This window comes from Erpetoichthys calabaricus, chromosome 8, assembly GCF_900747795.2.
Source record: "Erpetoichthys calabaricus chromosome 8, fErpCal1.3, whole genome shotgun sequence".
In the NCBI taxonomy this organism is placed as follows: domain Eukaryota; kingdom Metazoa; phylum Chordata; class Cladistia; order Polypteriformes; family Polypteridae; genus Erpetoichthys; species Erpetoichthys calabaricus.
This window is the reverse complement of record NC_041401.2, coordinates 71,605,209-71,619,456: the sequence shown is the minus strand read 5'-3', so window position 1 is coordinate 71,619,456 and position 14,248 is coordinate 71,605,209. Positions and strand designations below refer to the sequence as shown.

Sequence of the window (14,248 nt, the reverse complement as noted above, 5' to 3'; positions counted from 1 at the left end):
TAGTGCACTTCCCCTGACAGGAAATGCCTGGCTGCATGCAAACAGAATGGGGCGCATACACGCAGGGTACACATGGCATTGCAGACATTGACTGAACTCTAGTTACATTGACAGCAAAGTCACAGTGACACATTCACAAATAACCCCCAGCGCAAAACAAACTGATTCACTCCAGTACAGTAAGGTACATTCTACACACCAATGACTCGCATGTAGGAATGTAATGAAGCACTCTGCTCACGATTCAGTTTGATTCATGATACTGGGTTCACAATTTGATATTTCATGATTTTTAAACAAAATTTGAATGAAGAAAACCTACGATTGAAAAGTTTTTGTTTATTATTATTATTTCTGAGACAATACCTTTTCTGTGCATTTCAGAGAAAACAATGCATTTTCCTTACAACTACTTAAACAATATGGTAACACTGAAGGTCTTCTGCATAATATAATAAAGCACAATACACTTTTAATAGTAAACTTAATATTCTGCTTATTAAATAAATCTAATTATTTAAAAAGTTTTTTCTTTCCAAAAAAGTACAAAAAATAATGCAAATAATAGTCTGTGTGGTAGAACAAAGCTTAATCTCCTTTCTTAGCCTAGAATATCAACAATTTCTTTTAGGAACACAGGCATATCCACATTTTCAGGTAGCAACTGTGAGCTTTGGGTATTCATAATATCTCTTTTAGTTGATGTGGTAGAAATTGACATCTTAATTAAAGAAAGAAACTTATCCTCTATTAGAACAAATCTAATAAAACCTTCTTTGGTGCAGATAATAAAAAACATGTTTTATATTTTATTGTTGTTGCCTAATGAATAGATTTATAACAGAATGTAAAAAGTTTATCCAAAACTGAGATATGACTATTTATTTATTACACTATTGACAATGCAGAGACGTTTTTGAAGTTTTATGTCTAATGCTTTTTAAACTGTGTTTAATGCTTTGTGCAGAGAAAATGGCAGAGCTTATAATAGTTTGAAGTCAACCTTGTATTTCTAGAATCTAGCACATTTGTAACAACTTACCAGTGCAATATTAAACATAACTTTGAATAAACCGCTGGTATACATGAACTAGTCTTTGTATATTTTCTAAAAGTTACCTCCAGTGATAAAGCAGAATCAGAAGTCTATTGCAGTTTGTGTGGATACGTGAAAGAGTGTGCCCAGAGATTGACAAGTGTTCAGTCTGTACATGACTCCTGCCTTTTGCCCAGGATAGACTCTTTATGACCCAGAACTGCAAACATCAGGTTTAGAAAATCAATGGAGATATATTTACTTTTTAGTGTAATCCATTACAAGCACCAGAATTTAATCCACAGTGTTTTACTCTGGGGAAAAAATTACATTTCATTGAAATTGTTTCTCTGCCTTTTTGGGATATAGTCTTGTAGTATAAGTCTCTCTCTCTCTTTCTGTTAAAAGACTTAATGATATTTTCTCATTTCTGCAGCTGAAGAGAGCTAGCAGTGATGATGCTTTGGCTAAACCAGGACTCAGTGCAGCACTGGTCACTTCCCGGTTAAAGAAGACCATGACATCAGAATCTATCTCTGAACTGGCAGATAGCAAAACAAAAGTCATCTCTGGTAATAATCTCATTATTTGATGTTGACTACAGTCGTAAAGTACTGTTTTAAACTTGAAAACGTTTCTTAATGTTCTAATTAATATTTTAGTTTCTAATTCAGTTTTACATAAGAATGGTTTGCAACAAACATTAGCTCTGTGGCTGACTTGTTGAGAATATGCACTCTAGGGCTGTTTAATTACAGTTAAGGTAAAGCATAAAGTATCAGTTTGTGGAATCATCCAAGAAGAGTGTAAGTCAAGTTAGGAAAATATCTGGTCATTCAGCCCAACCCATTTTGCCCAGTTTACCAAATCTTTACAAAAATATAATGTTCAGATTTTTTGCATAGCCAACTCTAAGTTAAAATTCAGAGTTTTTAATAGAAACAGGGAAGACAAAAAGTGACATTAAACATAATACAATTCCTAGCTCCTTCTAGCCACTTGTCCTTTGAAAAAGATATGTTGTGCGACAGCTGGTTCACTTACAGTACTCTCCTACATTGAATAAAATGATCATACATAAAAGAGGAAACTAGTGTTTTACTAAGAATAATAATAACTTTATTTATATAGCATTTAAATGCACCCCAAGGTGTTTTCCACAGATTAATCAACAAAAACAAAGATATACCACATTTACTTGGATTATTATCATTAACTAATACTATGATAATTTCTAATAAATGTAAGTATAGTAAATAGAAAATCAACCAGGTATTGTCAAGCAAAATTTAACCAATAAAGTGCAAAGCCGACCTTCACTCTTAACCAGAAAAAAGTTTTTTTTAATTAAAATATTTATACATTAAGCTAGACAACAGAACAACCAGATCTAATTATTATATATAAATATAAATATGTAAAGTCTGCATTTTACCTAGACATACAGTTAGGTCCATAAATATTTGGACAGAGACAACTTTTTTCTAATTTTGGTTCTATACATTACCACAATGAATTTTAAATGAAACAACTCAGATGCAGTTGAAGTGCAGACTTTCAGCTTTAATTCAGTGGGGTGAACAAAACGATTGCATAAAAATGTGAGGCAACTAAAGCATTTTTTAACACAATCCCTTCATTTCAGGGGCTTACAAGTAATTGGACAAATTAAATAACTGGAAATAAAATGTTCATTTCTAATACTTGGTTGAAAACCCTTTACTGGCAATGACAGCTGAAGTCTTGAACTCATGGACATCACCAGATGCTGGGTTTCCTCCTTTTTAATGCTCTGCCAGGCCTTTACTGCAGTGGTTTTCAGTTGCTGTTTGTTTGTGAAATGTGACTTGGCCATTCAAGAATTTTCCACTTCTTTTCTTTAATAAACTCCTGGGTTGCTTTGGCTGTATGTTTTGGGTCATTGTCCATATGTATCATGAAACGCCGCCCAATCAATTTGACTGCATTTAGCTGGATTTGAGCAGACAGGTATGTCTCTGAACACCTCAGAATTCATTTGGCTGCTTCTGTCCTGTGTCACATCATCAATAAACACTAGTGTCCCAGTGCCACTGGCAGCCATGCACGCCCAAGCCATCACACTGCCTCCACCGTGTTTTACAGATGACGTGGTATGCTTTGGATAATGAGCTGTTCCACGCCTTCTCCATACTTTTTTCTTGCCGTCATTCTGGTAGAGGTTGATCTTGGTTTCATCTGTCCAAAGAATGTTTTTCCAGAACTGTGCTGGCTTTTTTAGATGTTCTTTAGCAAAGTCCAATCTAACCTTTCTATTCTTGAGGCTTATGAGTGGCTTGCACCTTGCAGTGCACCCTCTGTATTTACTTTCATGCAGTCGTCTCTTTATGGTAGACTTGGATATCGATACGCCTACCCCCTGGAGAGTGTTGTTCACTTGGTTGGCTGTTGTGAAGGGGTTTCTCTTCACCATGGAAATGATTCTGCGATCATCCACCACTGTTGTCTTCCGTGGACGTCCAGGTCTTTTTGCGTTGCTGAGTTCACCAGGGCTTGCTTTCTTTATCAGGATGTACCAAACTGTAGATTTTGCCACTCGTAATATTGTAGCAATTTCTCCTACGGGTTTTTTCTGTTTTCGCAGCTTAAGGATGGCTTCTTTCACCTGCATGGAGAGCTCATTTGACCACATGTTGTCTGTTCACAACAAAATCTTCCACATGCAAGCACCACACCTCAAATCAACTCCAGGCCTTTTATCTGCTTAATTGATAATGACATAACGACGGACTTGCCCACACCTGCCCATAAAATAGCCTTTGAGTCAATTGTCCAATTACTTGTGAGCCCCTGAAATGAAGGGATTGTGTTAAAAAAATGCCTCACATTTTTATGCAATCGTTTTGTTCACCCCACTGAATTAAAGCTGAAAGTCTGCACTTCAACTGCATCTGAGTTGTTTCATTTAAAATTCATTGTGGTAATGTACAGAACCAAAATTAGAAAAAAAGTTGTCTCTGTCCAAATATTTATGGACCTAACTGTATGTATATGGCAACCCATTGAGTAGAAACAGTTTGATGTTATGTAAGTGAATGAAAAGTTACAAAAGCAAATAAAACAGTCCATAACGGTTTCAGTTGATTTAGGATGTAGATGGAGGTGTTTTTTTTTTTTTTTTCGGATTCCTGGATGTGATTAGTTGACCAGCTGACACAGAGGAGAGGAAAAGAAAAAACACCTCTGTTGGGCCATAGGAGAAAATAAACCTCTGGATGGCCATTACCAGAAAATAGAAGCGAGCAAATCAAATAGTTAGGTCTGATGGTAATCAGTTTCTGCATCATGAAAGTTAGAATAACCCGGGCACAGTTGATACAATTAGCACAGTCGATAACAAAGGCATCCAAGTCCTCCTGATTTCCTCTAGTACCCCAGGTGACTGCAGAATAGTGCACTTTGAGCAGGTGTGGGTGGCACATAGTGTGGCAATACATTAATTCTGGGTACTTTTTAACACATCAAAGAGATAAACTTATAATCAGATCACTATATTATGATATAATTTACTGGAAAGGCAGATTAAAAAAAATGGTTTTTAGAAGATTTTTGAAATGTTCCACAGGTGGAGTATTTCTATTGGTAAATTATTCTAAATTTTAGGTGCATAAGTACAGAATGCTGCCTCACCAGTTCTTTTATGGTTAGATCTAGAAATAAGGGGCAAATCAGAATTGTCAGATCTAAGATTGAGATTTTTTTCCTTATGAGATGCAGGTAGGGGCAAGATTGTTTAAAGCTTTATATACAAGTAGAGGTATTTTAAAATCGATTCTAAAGGACACTGGCAGCCAATGTAAATATACTAATATTGGGGACATTTGCTCATATTTTTTCCTTTTGGTTAAAATTCTTGCTACTGAAGCCGATTTATGTCCTTTTTAGGTAGTCCTGATAGGAGAGCTTTGCAGTAATCTAGTTGGCTAAAAACAAATGCATGTATTCATTTTTTGGCATCTTTAAATAAACTGCTCAAAAAAATTAAAGGAACTTTGAAAATACATCAGATCTCAATGGGAAAAAAATACTGTTTGGATATCTGTTACATCGTTTGATGGAAATGAAAATTATCAACCTACAGAGGGCTGAATTCAAAGACACCCCGAAAATCAAAGTGAAAAAATGATACAGCAGGCTAGCAACTCAAAATCGTACTCAGTAGTTTGTATGGCCCCCATATGCTTGTATGCATGCCTCATAATGTCAAGGCATGCTCCTAATGAGACAGAAGTATGACGTCCTGGGGGATCTCCTCCCAGATCTGGACCAGAGCATCACTGAGCTCCTGGACAGTCTGAGGTGCAACCTGGTGGTGTCGGATGGACCGAAACATAACGTCTGAGAGGTGTTCTATTGAATTTAGGTCAGGCGAGCGTGGGGGACAGTCAATGGTATCAATTCCTTCATCCTCCAGGAACTGCCTGCAAATTCTCGCCACATGAGGCCAGACATTATCGTGCACCTGGAGGAACCCAGGACCCACTGCACCAGCATAGGGTCTGATAATGGGTCCAAGGATTTCATCCTGATACTTAATGGCAGTCAAGGTGCAGTTGTCTAGGCTGTAGAGGTCTGTGTGTCCCTCCATGGATATGCCTCCCCAGACTATCACTGACCCACCACCAAACCTGTCATGCTGAACGATGTTACAGGCAGCATAACGTTCTCCACGACTTCTCCAGACCCTTTCACATCTGTCAGATGTGCTCAGGGTGAACATGCTGTCATCTGTGAAAAGCACAGAGCACCAGTGGTGGACCTGCCAATTCTGGTATTCTATTGCAAATGCCAGTTGAGCTCCACAGTGCCAGTTAGTGAGCACAGGGCCCATTAGAGGATATCGGGCCCTCAGGCCACCCTAATGAAGTCTGTTTCTGATTGTTTAGTCAGAGACATTCACGCCAGTGGCCTGCTGGAGGTCATTTTATGATGTTCTGGCAGTGCTCATCCTGTTCCTCCTTTCTAAAAGAGTAGATACCGGCCCTGCTGATGGGTTAAGGATCCTATACGGCCCTGTTCAGCTCTCCTAGAGTAGCTGCCTGTCTCCTGGAATCTCCTCCATGCGCTTGAGACTGTGCTGGGAGACACAGCAAACCTTCTGGCAATGGCACGTATTGATGTGCCATCCTGAAGAAGTTGGACTACCTGTGCAACCTCTGTAGGGTCCAGGTATCGCCTCATGTTACTGTTAGTGACACTGACTGTTGCCAAATGCAAAACTAGTGAAAAAACAGATGAGAAGGGAAAAATGTCGGTGGCCTCCACCTGTTAAACCATTTCAGATTTAGGGGTCATCTCATTGTTGCCCCCCCTAGTTCACCTCTTGTTAATTTCATTAACACCAAAGCAGCTGAAACTGATTAACAACCCTCTCTGCTATGTAACTGACCAGATCAATATCCCAGAAGTTTCATTGACTTGATGCTATTCTCTGTATAAAAAGTCTTCCTTTAATTTTTTTGATGAGTATATTATAAGAGATTACACCCTTGCAGTGTTCCTTAGAAGGAAGATAACAGTCTTGGTAATATTACTAATATGCAATCTGAAATTAAGGTCGGAGTCAATAACAACACTTAAATTATTGACCTCTTGTTTGATTCTCAGGGCCAGCTGATTAATTCTATTCCATAATAAGCGAATTTGTGTATATCCACATTGGATTATTTTTGTTCCTTAGGTTGTATGCTTATTCTGTTGCAATATTAGAGTTGGCAGCAATGATGTAACATGTATCTGGCCTCTTTTACTCTCATTCTTTAAAACCTTTTTCTCAGAGCCAAATTTCCACAGAAAAACTGCTGTCATTCATATCAGAGGGAATAATAAGTACTTTGGTGTTTTTGTTCCACAGTAACTGGAAGTTTCAGTATACAAAAGAATTCAGCTAGAGAGTCAGGTTCATGACTGTGATTGAACTTTGCTTCATAATTAGCCGGACTCCCACTTGGAAATATCCAGTATAATTAGAGTGGGATGGAGACTGGGTCAGCAAAGGCCAGAAGAAGTGAGCATATGGAAAAAATTACTTGGCTCTGACCAAAAGGCTAAAAAACGGATAGCTTTGTATGATGACAAAACTAGGTCTAGCAAATCTGGATGTTATGCTAGCTGTGCACTCCTAGAAGCAACATCTAATAGGCACTAAAAACTGTACAAAAAATCAAAAGTATTAACATTTTTCCAAAGTGATTTATTTCCTTCTTTTCAAACTGCTACATTTAGATTTTGTTTTTAAATGCATAAGGGTATATTTGTGCTCTGTGTTCCCCATACATTCTCCAAATGTGTTTGATAGGTTAATTGGCAACTCCAGTTCAGCCCACAGTGTGTTTGTAAACGTATGAAGATCCCGTGACAGACTGGCACTACCTTCAACCAATGCTGCCAACACAGGCTGCCAACCTGAACTGGACTGAAGTGTTTAGGAAATGGACAAATAGTATGACTCTTTTTTCCTTGCATCACATGGCAACTATAAATAAAAGTACATAAATCATTGGTAAATATAAATTAAAGCACATAAAACAGAAAGGACAGTATTAGAAACATAGCAGTGAGAACTGCATGTTTCCTACAGGGAGCTTTTTTCTTTGGTTAGCTTAGAAACATGTTACTCTTTTCGTATGTTGAAACAAAATACTGCCAGACAGTGTCACCATGTGGTCAAAGGTAAAAAAAGCTGTTCATTGAGTCAGTGTGGCAATTACATACTGAGAATTTTTTATGCATGAGACTAGGAAGAGGCAGCTCTCCTAAAGCTAGTGGAAGCAACAGGGTGTCTCTAGATTTATTTTTGATGAAACTTTTGAAGAATGTGACTTTTAGGTCAACGTGGGACATTTGTTTCTTCATATCTATGAGTAGGGTTCTTGCAACTTAAGGTTCTTTTCAGTTTCATACAAGTAGCTAGTATCAAACTGAATGTTGAATGTTACTGTTCAAAGCCTTGGACACCAAAATTAGAAGTACAGTACATGTTAATGGAGTTACTTCATGTGGGTTTACAGATGGTCCTAGAGTATACCAGGTGCACTGGATGACTGACACGGGGCTAGTTTTTGTAAATGGCATAATTATTTGGAAAGTTGAAGTAGCTGTATTGTCATTTGCAACATCAATGTATTTGAAATATTTGCAGTTTTCTCTAAAGCAGAATAAAGAATATACACATGCTTTATTATCTTATACACAACACATAACTGTCCAAACAGAGAAAAATGACATATAAAAAATTCCCATAAACAAAATAACTCATAAATGTCTTATGATAGTAAACAGTTATTACACATAGTAAATTCAGTCAAGGAATAAGCAATGTTTACATTCATTTTGCCTAAGGAGCAGGCAATCAGTGCACTGTTCCTCAGAATAAGCTATTCAGAAACCAGTTCCTTTGGGTCTTAGTTCTCTCTGGCCTGCAACACCAGAGGTGCTATTGGGTGTCTCACCAGGTGAACAGATTGATATAAGGCTGCAGAGGGTTTTAAAGGATAGCATTAGCCTTGCTCCTACAACAGGCTATGTCAAGATACTTTAGTGAAGGAAGTTTTGTTTTAATAATGTATTCAACTTTTCTAATCGCTATCTGGTTTGTCCTTGTGGGTAGCAGCACCAAATAACACTGCTCTACTTCCAGTTAGAATACTGTCAACAGTGTCATAGTTGAAACTAACCATTGCTTTTAAGCACCTGAGATACTACAGACATCATGAGGTACTTAGAGAATTTTCTTCACAAGTACACTTTTGTTCTCTGCCCAGTTCAGTGTGTTGATGATATGTAGGCCAAGGATCTTCAAAGGATACATTTTTTATTTTTTTAAATAGAAGTTACTTGATCATGGTATATATGGATTTGCCATGGGAAATTGTGTACACCCTAAAAACATGTTTTTATCTTTGTGAAACTCATACTGCTCTAGTTTAACAAACAGAATGTTCTTCAATACTCTACAGTATGTAACACCTCTTTCACATGGTTAATATGGGTCTGAAGATCTTTAGAGAAAAATTAAAATGTCATAAATATTTGGATTAGGTTTCTTGTATACATATTTTGTTTCAATAAAAAAACTATCAAAAACATGTTGTCAATAATAAACTAAAACACGTATACCCAAAAGATCATGAAAGATATCCTTTATAAACTGCAGGGGTATTAGCTAATCCATAAGGCATTACCCTATATTCGTAATGGCCACTAGAAGTACTAAAAGCAGTCTTCCATTTATCCCCTTCTCTAATTTGGCACTTTTGAGGTGTTATGCAGAAAAAAAGAATATCTAGTGTCTGACTTGGTGGATAATTAAAAAATAAGGGTATAATTTATTTTTGTGGTAATTTTATTCAACTCCATTATATCAATACATGGTTGTAGCCCTCTATTATTAATATATTGTTCCAGGGAATATGCTTTTTCAAACAGGTAATATCTACAATAACCTGCACTATCAAGGAGTTTAACATGTAAAATGTAATAAATTCCTCATGTTGTGCCCTGGTTTTAAGAAAAAGTGGCCTTTAAATGTATTCTAGAACTCCCCCCCAACCCAATGGGCTTCCCATCTATGGAAAGTTCTATTGTACTGTACTTGAGTTTAAGTTTCCTAATTTTTTGTTTATTAAGAACTTTAGAACTAGTAAAGTTTTCTACAGCTCTTAATCTACTAAGACAGGCATATCATAATTGTCTGTTGTCACTGGCACTATAAAACATAACCACTTTGATTCTGAGAACTATTAATTGTAATTTAATAGATAGGACAAAGCCAGCTAATGTATTATGGTATTAGTGTCACTGTAACTGAAGGATAAATTCTGTCTGTATTGAGTATCTCATCTTAAATCAATGAAGAAAATGCAGAGCAGCATCTCACACATGCACACACACACACACGGAATTCTGTGTTGCAGGTGGTAACCCATCATAGACTGGCTGTGAGCAAATGAGCAAACTCAAGAAGCTTAATAAATGGCTGAAGAACTTATTCATCTTGAACACATGAATTGAAAGACCACAATTAATAAGTTATGTGCCTTTTTCTATAAGAAAGAAATATATATATATATATATATTATAAAGAGGAGACAAGGCAGAGTTAAAGAGTTGGGGAGCAACACCCTGGGTGAACCCTGTATATTATTTGACAGCATACAATCAAAGTGCAGAGATGTCTTTTCAGACTCTAGTTCAAGACAGAACTGAAGTAGGTGGGTGGCCATCTTTGTTATATAGGTCTTGGTCAGGAAGAGGAGGGTCCAGAAGGGCAAACAATAGAAATGACATCAGCACTGGAGTGGCAGCTATCTTCATATTTCTGCTAGTCTGTCCCAAAAGCTAAACAAAGATCCCTCACTCAAAATACATTTAACTTGGCATTCCTTGGAAAAACGTCTTGTATCTTTTGCTTGCTCTCTTTTTGCGATTTAAAAGGCACAGTCCTGAGAAACTGGTGGTGGGTGTTTTAGGAAAAAGCCCAATGGGTGTAGCCTTTGTAGCACAGAATTTCGCTGACATTTACTTCACAATTTTTAGCGTATTGTCCCCAGATGAGTATTCCTGTTTGAGAATCATGTCTGGCCCTGATAGTGTATGGTTAGGGTAAATCTAGATAACTTTGTCGGGAATATACAAAGAGAGGCAGCATTTTACATAGAAAATGACACTGTCTGCATATTTTTACATATTATGTGTGGTTTTTATGAACAAAGCCATATCACTAGTGTCTAAACAGTCTTGGAGTTCACTGATAGATTCTTCGGTCTATCCCTGGACTATACACAGTATGGGTAGATAGAATGTTGACTTAAGTTTGTTTTTATATGTAGATAGAGCATGATAGCTATCTGGTTTGACTTACCAAAATTAGATTTACAAATAGTTTAGTAGTCAATATTAGTATTGGTGTAACACTTATGCAAGGTCTCATCACCTCTTGTGGGACAGACAGTGTTTTTGCTATAAATATTTGTAAGCATCTCTTTATGGCACAAGGATTAAACCCCCCATTGTTATATGTGCAGCATCTGGATACAACATTAAATATTTATTGATTATATCATATATAGTTTCTGCAGTGCTACATCCTCTTTTGCTAAAGGAGAAATGTAAACAGTGGTAAAAAATTATACACATCAGTTCCCGAGTGTATCATTTTTTTTAAATAATATTTATAATTTTTCTTTATACTCCCTAGGTACAAGTATAAAGAAAGCATGGTATTTAATTGCAAGAATTCAATGTGGGGTGTGCATAACTCAGATATTATATTAGTGTCCAGAAACCACAACTGGCTGTCCAGTACTGCAGTTTCACCTTCCCAAGATATGTTGCAGAGGCTGGCTTCCTGGCCAGGTGTTTAAACCCTATAGCCATCTGGTGTAATTGTCGTATCTGCAATCTGTGAGCTGAGCCTTGTTATATGTAACGTTATATGACCTGTTCTATGATATTTTAAATCACTGTCAATCTAGTAAAGCAAGGTCATTTTAGGCACATTTAACATAATTACTTTTTATGTTGTAGTATATTAATGTAGCAACAGAAGGACAGATAACATTTTTGTTGGATAATCTAGTGGTTGAAGACTTAAAATAAGTATTCCAAAATGCCCTGTATTTTGTTGGTTGGACTGCTACCTGTAGTTGGAACACCTACTGTCAAATTACGTAACTATATATAAGAGACATAGAAAAACATGCTTGAGAATATTATGCTTCATGTCTTCATAATATTCATGGTGGGTATTTGTCCTTTTATGTATGGAGCAGATTGCATTCGGAAGATGCATCCATCTGGTGACACACAGCGACCCAGATACTATAACAGAATGCAGAATATCTAAACACCACATGTCGCATGAAAAGCACTAACTTGTTGGTTTCTCTGTATTCTTTAATTTTCTCTTAACCTTCAGCATTTCTGTATTGAAAGGATGCCGGATTCATATGTACTGTAATAATAATAATAATAATAAATTTTATTTATATTGCACTTTATATTTTAGCAATCCCAAAGTGCTACAGAGTAAAAATAGAATAATAAAATAAAAAAAAAAAAAAAAAGAACAGAAGAGTCTATAAAATACTTTAACAAAATGACTTTCTAAAAAGATGAGTTTTTAGGTTTCGCTTAAAGGCCTCAGTCGACTGTGGGGCTCTCAGGTAATCAGGGAGGGCATTCCACAGCCTCGGCGCCACCGATGAAAACGCCCTGTCACCCATGCTGCTGAGCTTAGTTCTGGGGACTTGAAGAGTGTTAGTGAGTACAGAGCGGAGGGAACGTAAGGAGTTATGGGGGGTAAGGAGTCATCTCAGGGTATTTAAAAATCTGTTAAGGCTGTCACAAAAAAGGTGCACATTTTATTTTATTTAAACTAATCTTATTTAATTACTTAATTTTTTTAAATGACCTGTGCTCACTATAGCTTGTACCTGCATCCTAACAATGTTTTCTTTGGTAAAATGTCACATATAGGCAATGATTTTTTTTATGGTTTCCAAACATCATAAGTTAATGTTTATTCTATCATCCTTCTCATCCTTGTTAATTTTAGAGACGTGTGTCGTGCTTTGTCACTAAGGTTTATTTTTATTTGTCACTAGTCAAACTAGTTCTCAGGTATAATATAATGTGCTTCATTTTGTCAATATGGTTTCAACTGTGTGTTGTTTGCATCTATTATTTCAAACAGAAGGTGTCACTGAAGCACCAAAAAAAAACGATTTTCATAAAGATTTTAACAGGAAAGCTTCAAAGCAGTAACACATATGTCAAAAGAATACCTTATTATACCTGAGGGTCATTGAAAGCAAAATAAATACATAAAGTTATATTTTCTGTTCTTTTTCACATAAGCAGCGCTCCAAATAATTTGTTAAGTAACGGTAATGGAAAGTAAAGGTTGGATGTTACCTAGGAAGCTCTAGAAGGCTTATCCTTAATGGGATGGGCAGAGTTGGGTCCAAAACACACATACATTACTGCAGTGTGGACAACCAAGCTGTTCAATGAAGGCAAAATTTTAATTTACAAACATTTGAAATATATGTATTACTAGACAAAGAGCCGGTTTCGACAACATAAGGCACGAGTTTGTGTCAGCAGTGTATGAAGAACAAATGATAAGTAACGAAGAAGTTGTTTTATAATGATTATAGTCCGCTTTACTCATTACTGTACAGGCTTGTACTGTTAGTTGATGAATTTTCCAGGCCTATAGTATAATATTGAATGATGAATGTTCCAATACAATATGGAATAGCAATATGTATAAGCACCACAAACCTGATATAGGTGTATTGAATGAATGTGTAATTGAATCAGAATGCGTAATTAGGCCTCGAGCTGTAGTCGAAATCGCCTTTCAGGCCTCTAGAGCTTTAATCGAAGTCGCCTTTCTCTTTGAATTTTTGCGGCCGTAAATCCGCCGCCTGCCGTGATGTTGGGGTTGGATGTTAGTCTCGTAAGGTTTTTCGGGCAGCTGCGCAGAAGGCGACTGCGCATTCGGCTTCGGACGGACGTGAGTGAGTGAGTGAGGAGGCAGGCGAATTATGTATTAAGATTTGTTTTTGCTAACTATTTTTGAAGAGTATCTTAATATGCTTGTCTGTTTGTATGTGTGCATGTGGTTGTCAGCCCAAAATAAAACCAAAAAGGTCTAGGTAAAATAAATAAAGAAAATAAATAGAGTGGTTTACTAACTAAAAATAAATACACAAGATCTGAGTATTTCAGATGGAGTGAAATAGAAATACAGGTACAACAAAATCCATCCATCCATCCATTATCCAACCCGCTGAATCCGAACACAGGGTCACAGGGGTCTGCTGGAGCCAATCCCAGCCAACACAGGGCACAAGGCAGGAACCAATCCCAGGCAGGGTGCCAACAATACAACAAAATAAAAGATTAAAGTAATTCTGGGCCTACTGTCGTGTCACGGAGGGAAGGCAGACCACAAAGATGTAGCCTAAGGTCTTTACCAAGAAGTCTAAACATGATCGTCAAAGTTAAAATCAGAACTGAAGAATGAAGGCAAAAACAGAGCAAAGGATTTTAACAAAAAGGTTCAAGAAAATATTAGCAAGAAGTACGGTGAGATTTTGTTAGGTTATCCACAAACTTAGATAAGGCAAAGGTCAAGGCTGCCGTCTTATTATACATAATAGT

At 36.8% G+C, this 14,248-nt stretch overlaps 1 protein-coding gene across 3 annotated transcripts in view; it reads left to right on the top strand.

Moving 5' to 3' along the window:
* specc1 (sperm antigen with calponin homology and coiled-coil domains 1) overlaps positions 1-14,248 on the top strand; it is a 303,837-nt gene that overhangs the window by 75,678 nt on the left and 213,911 nt on the right. For all 3 annotated transcript variants that reach the window (XM_051930901.1, XM_051930903.1, XM_051930902.1), the window contains one exon: positions 1,473-1,608. In XM_051930901.1, the coding sequence (XP_051786861.1) occupies positions 1,473-1,608 (136 nt within the window). The remainder of the gene's footprint in view (positions 1-1,472; positions 1,609-14,248) is intronic.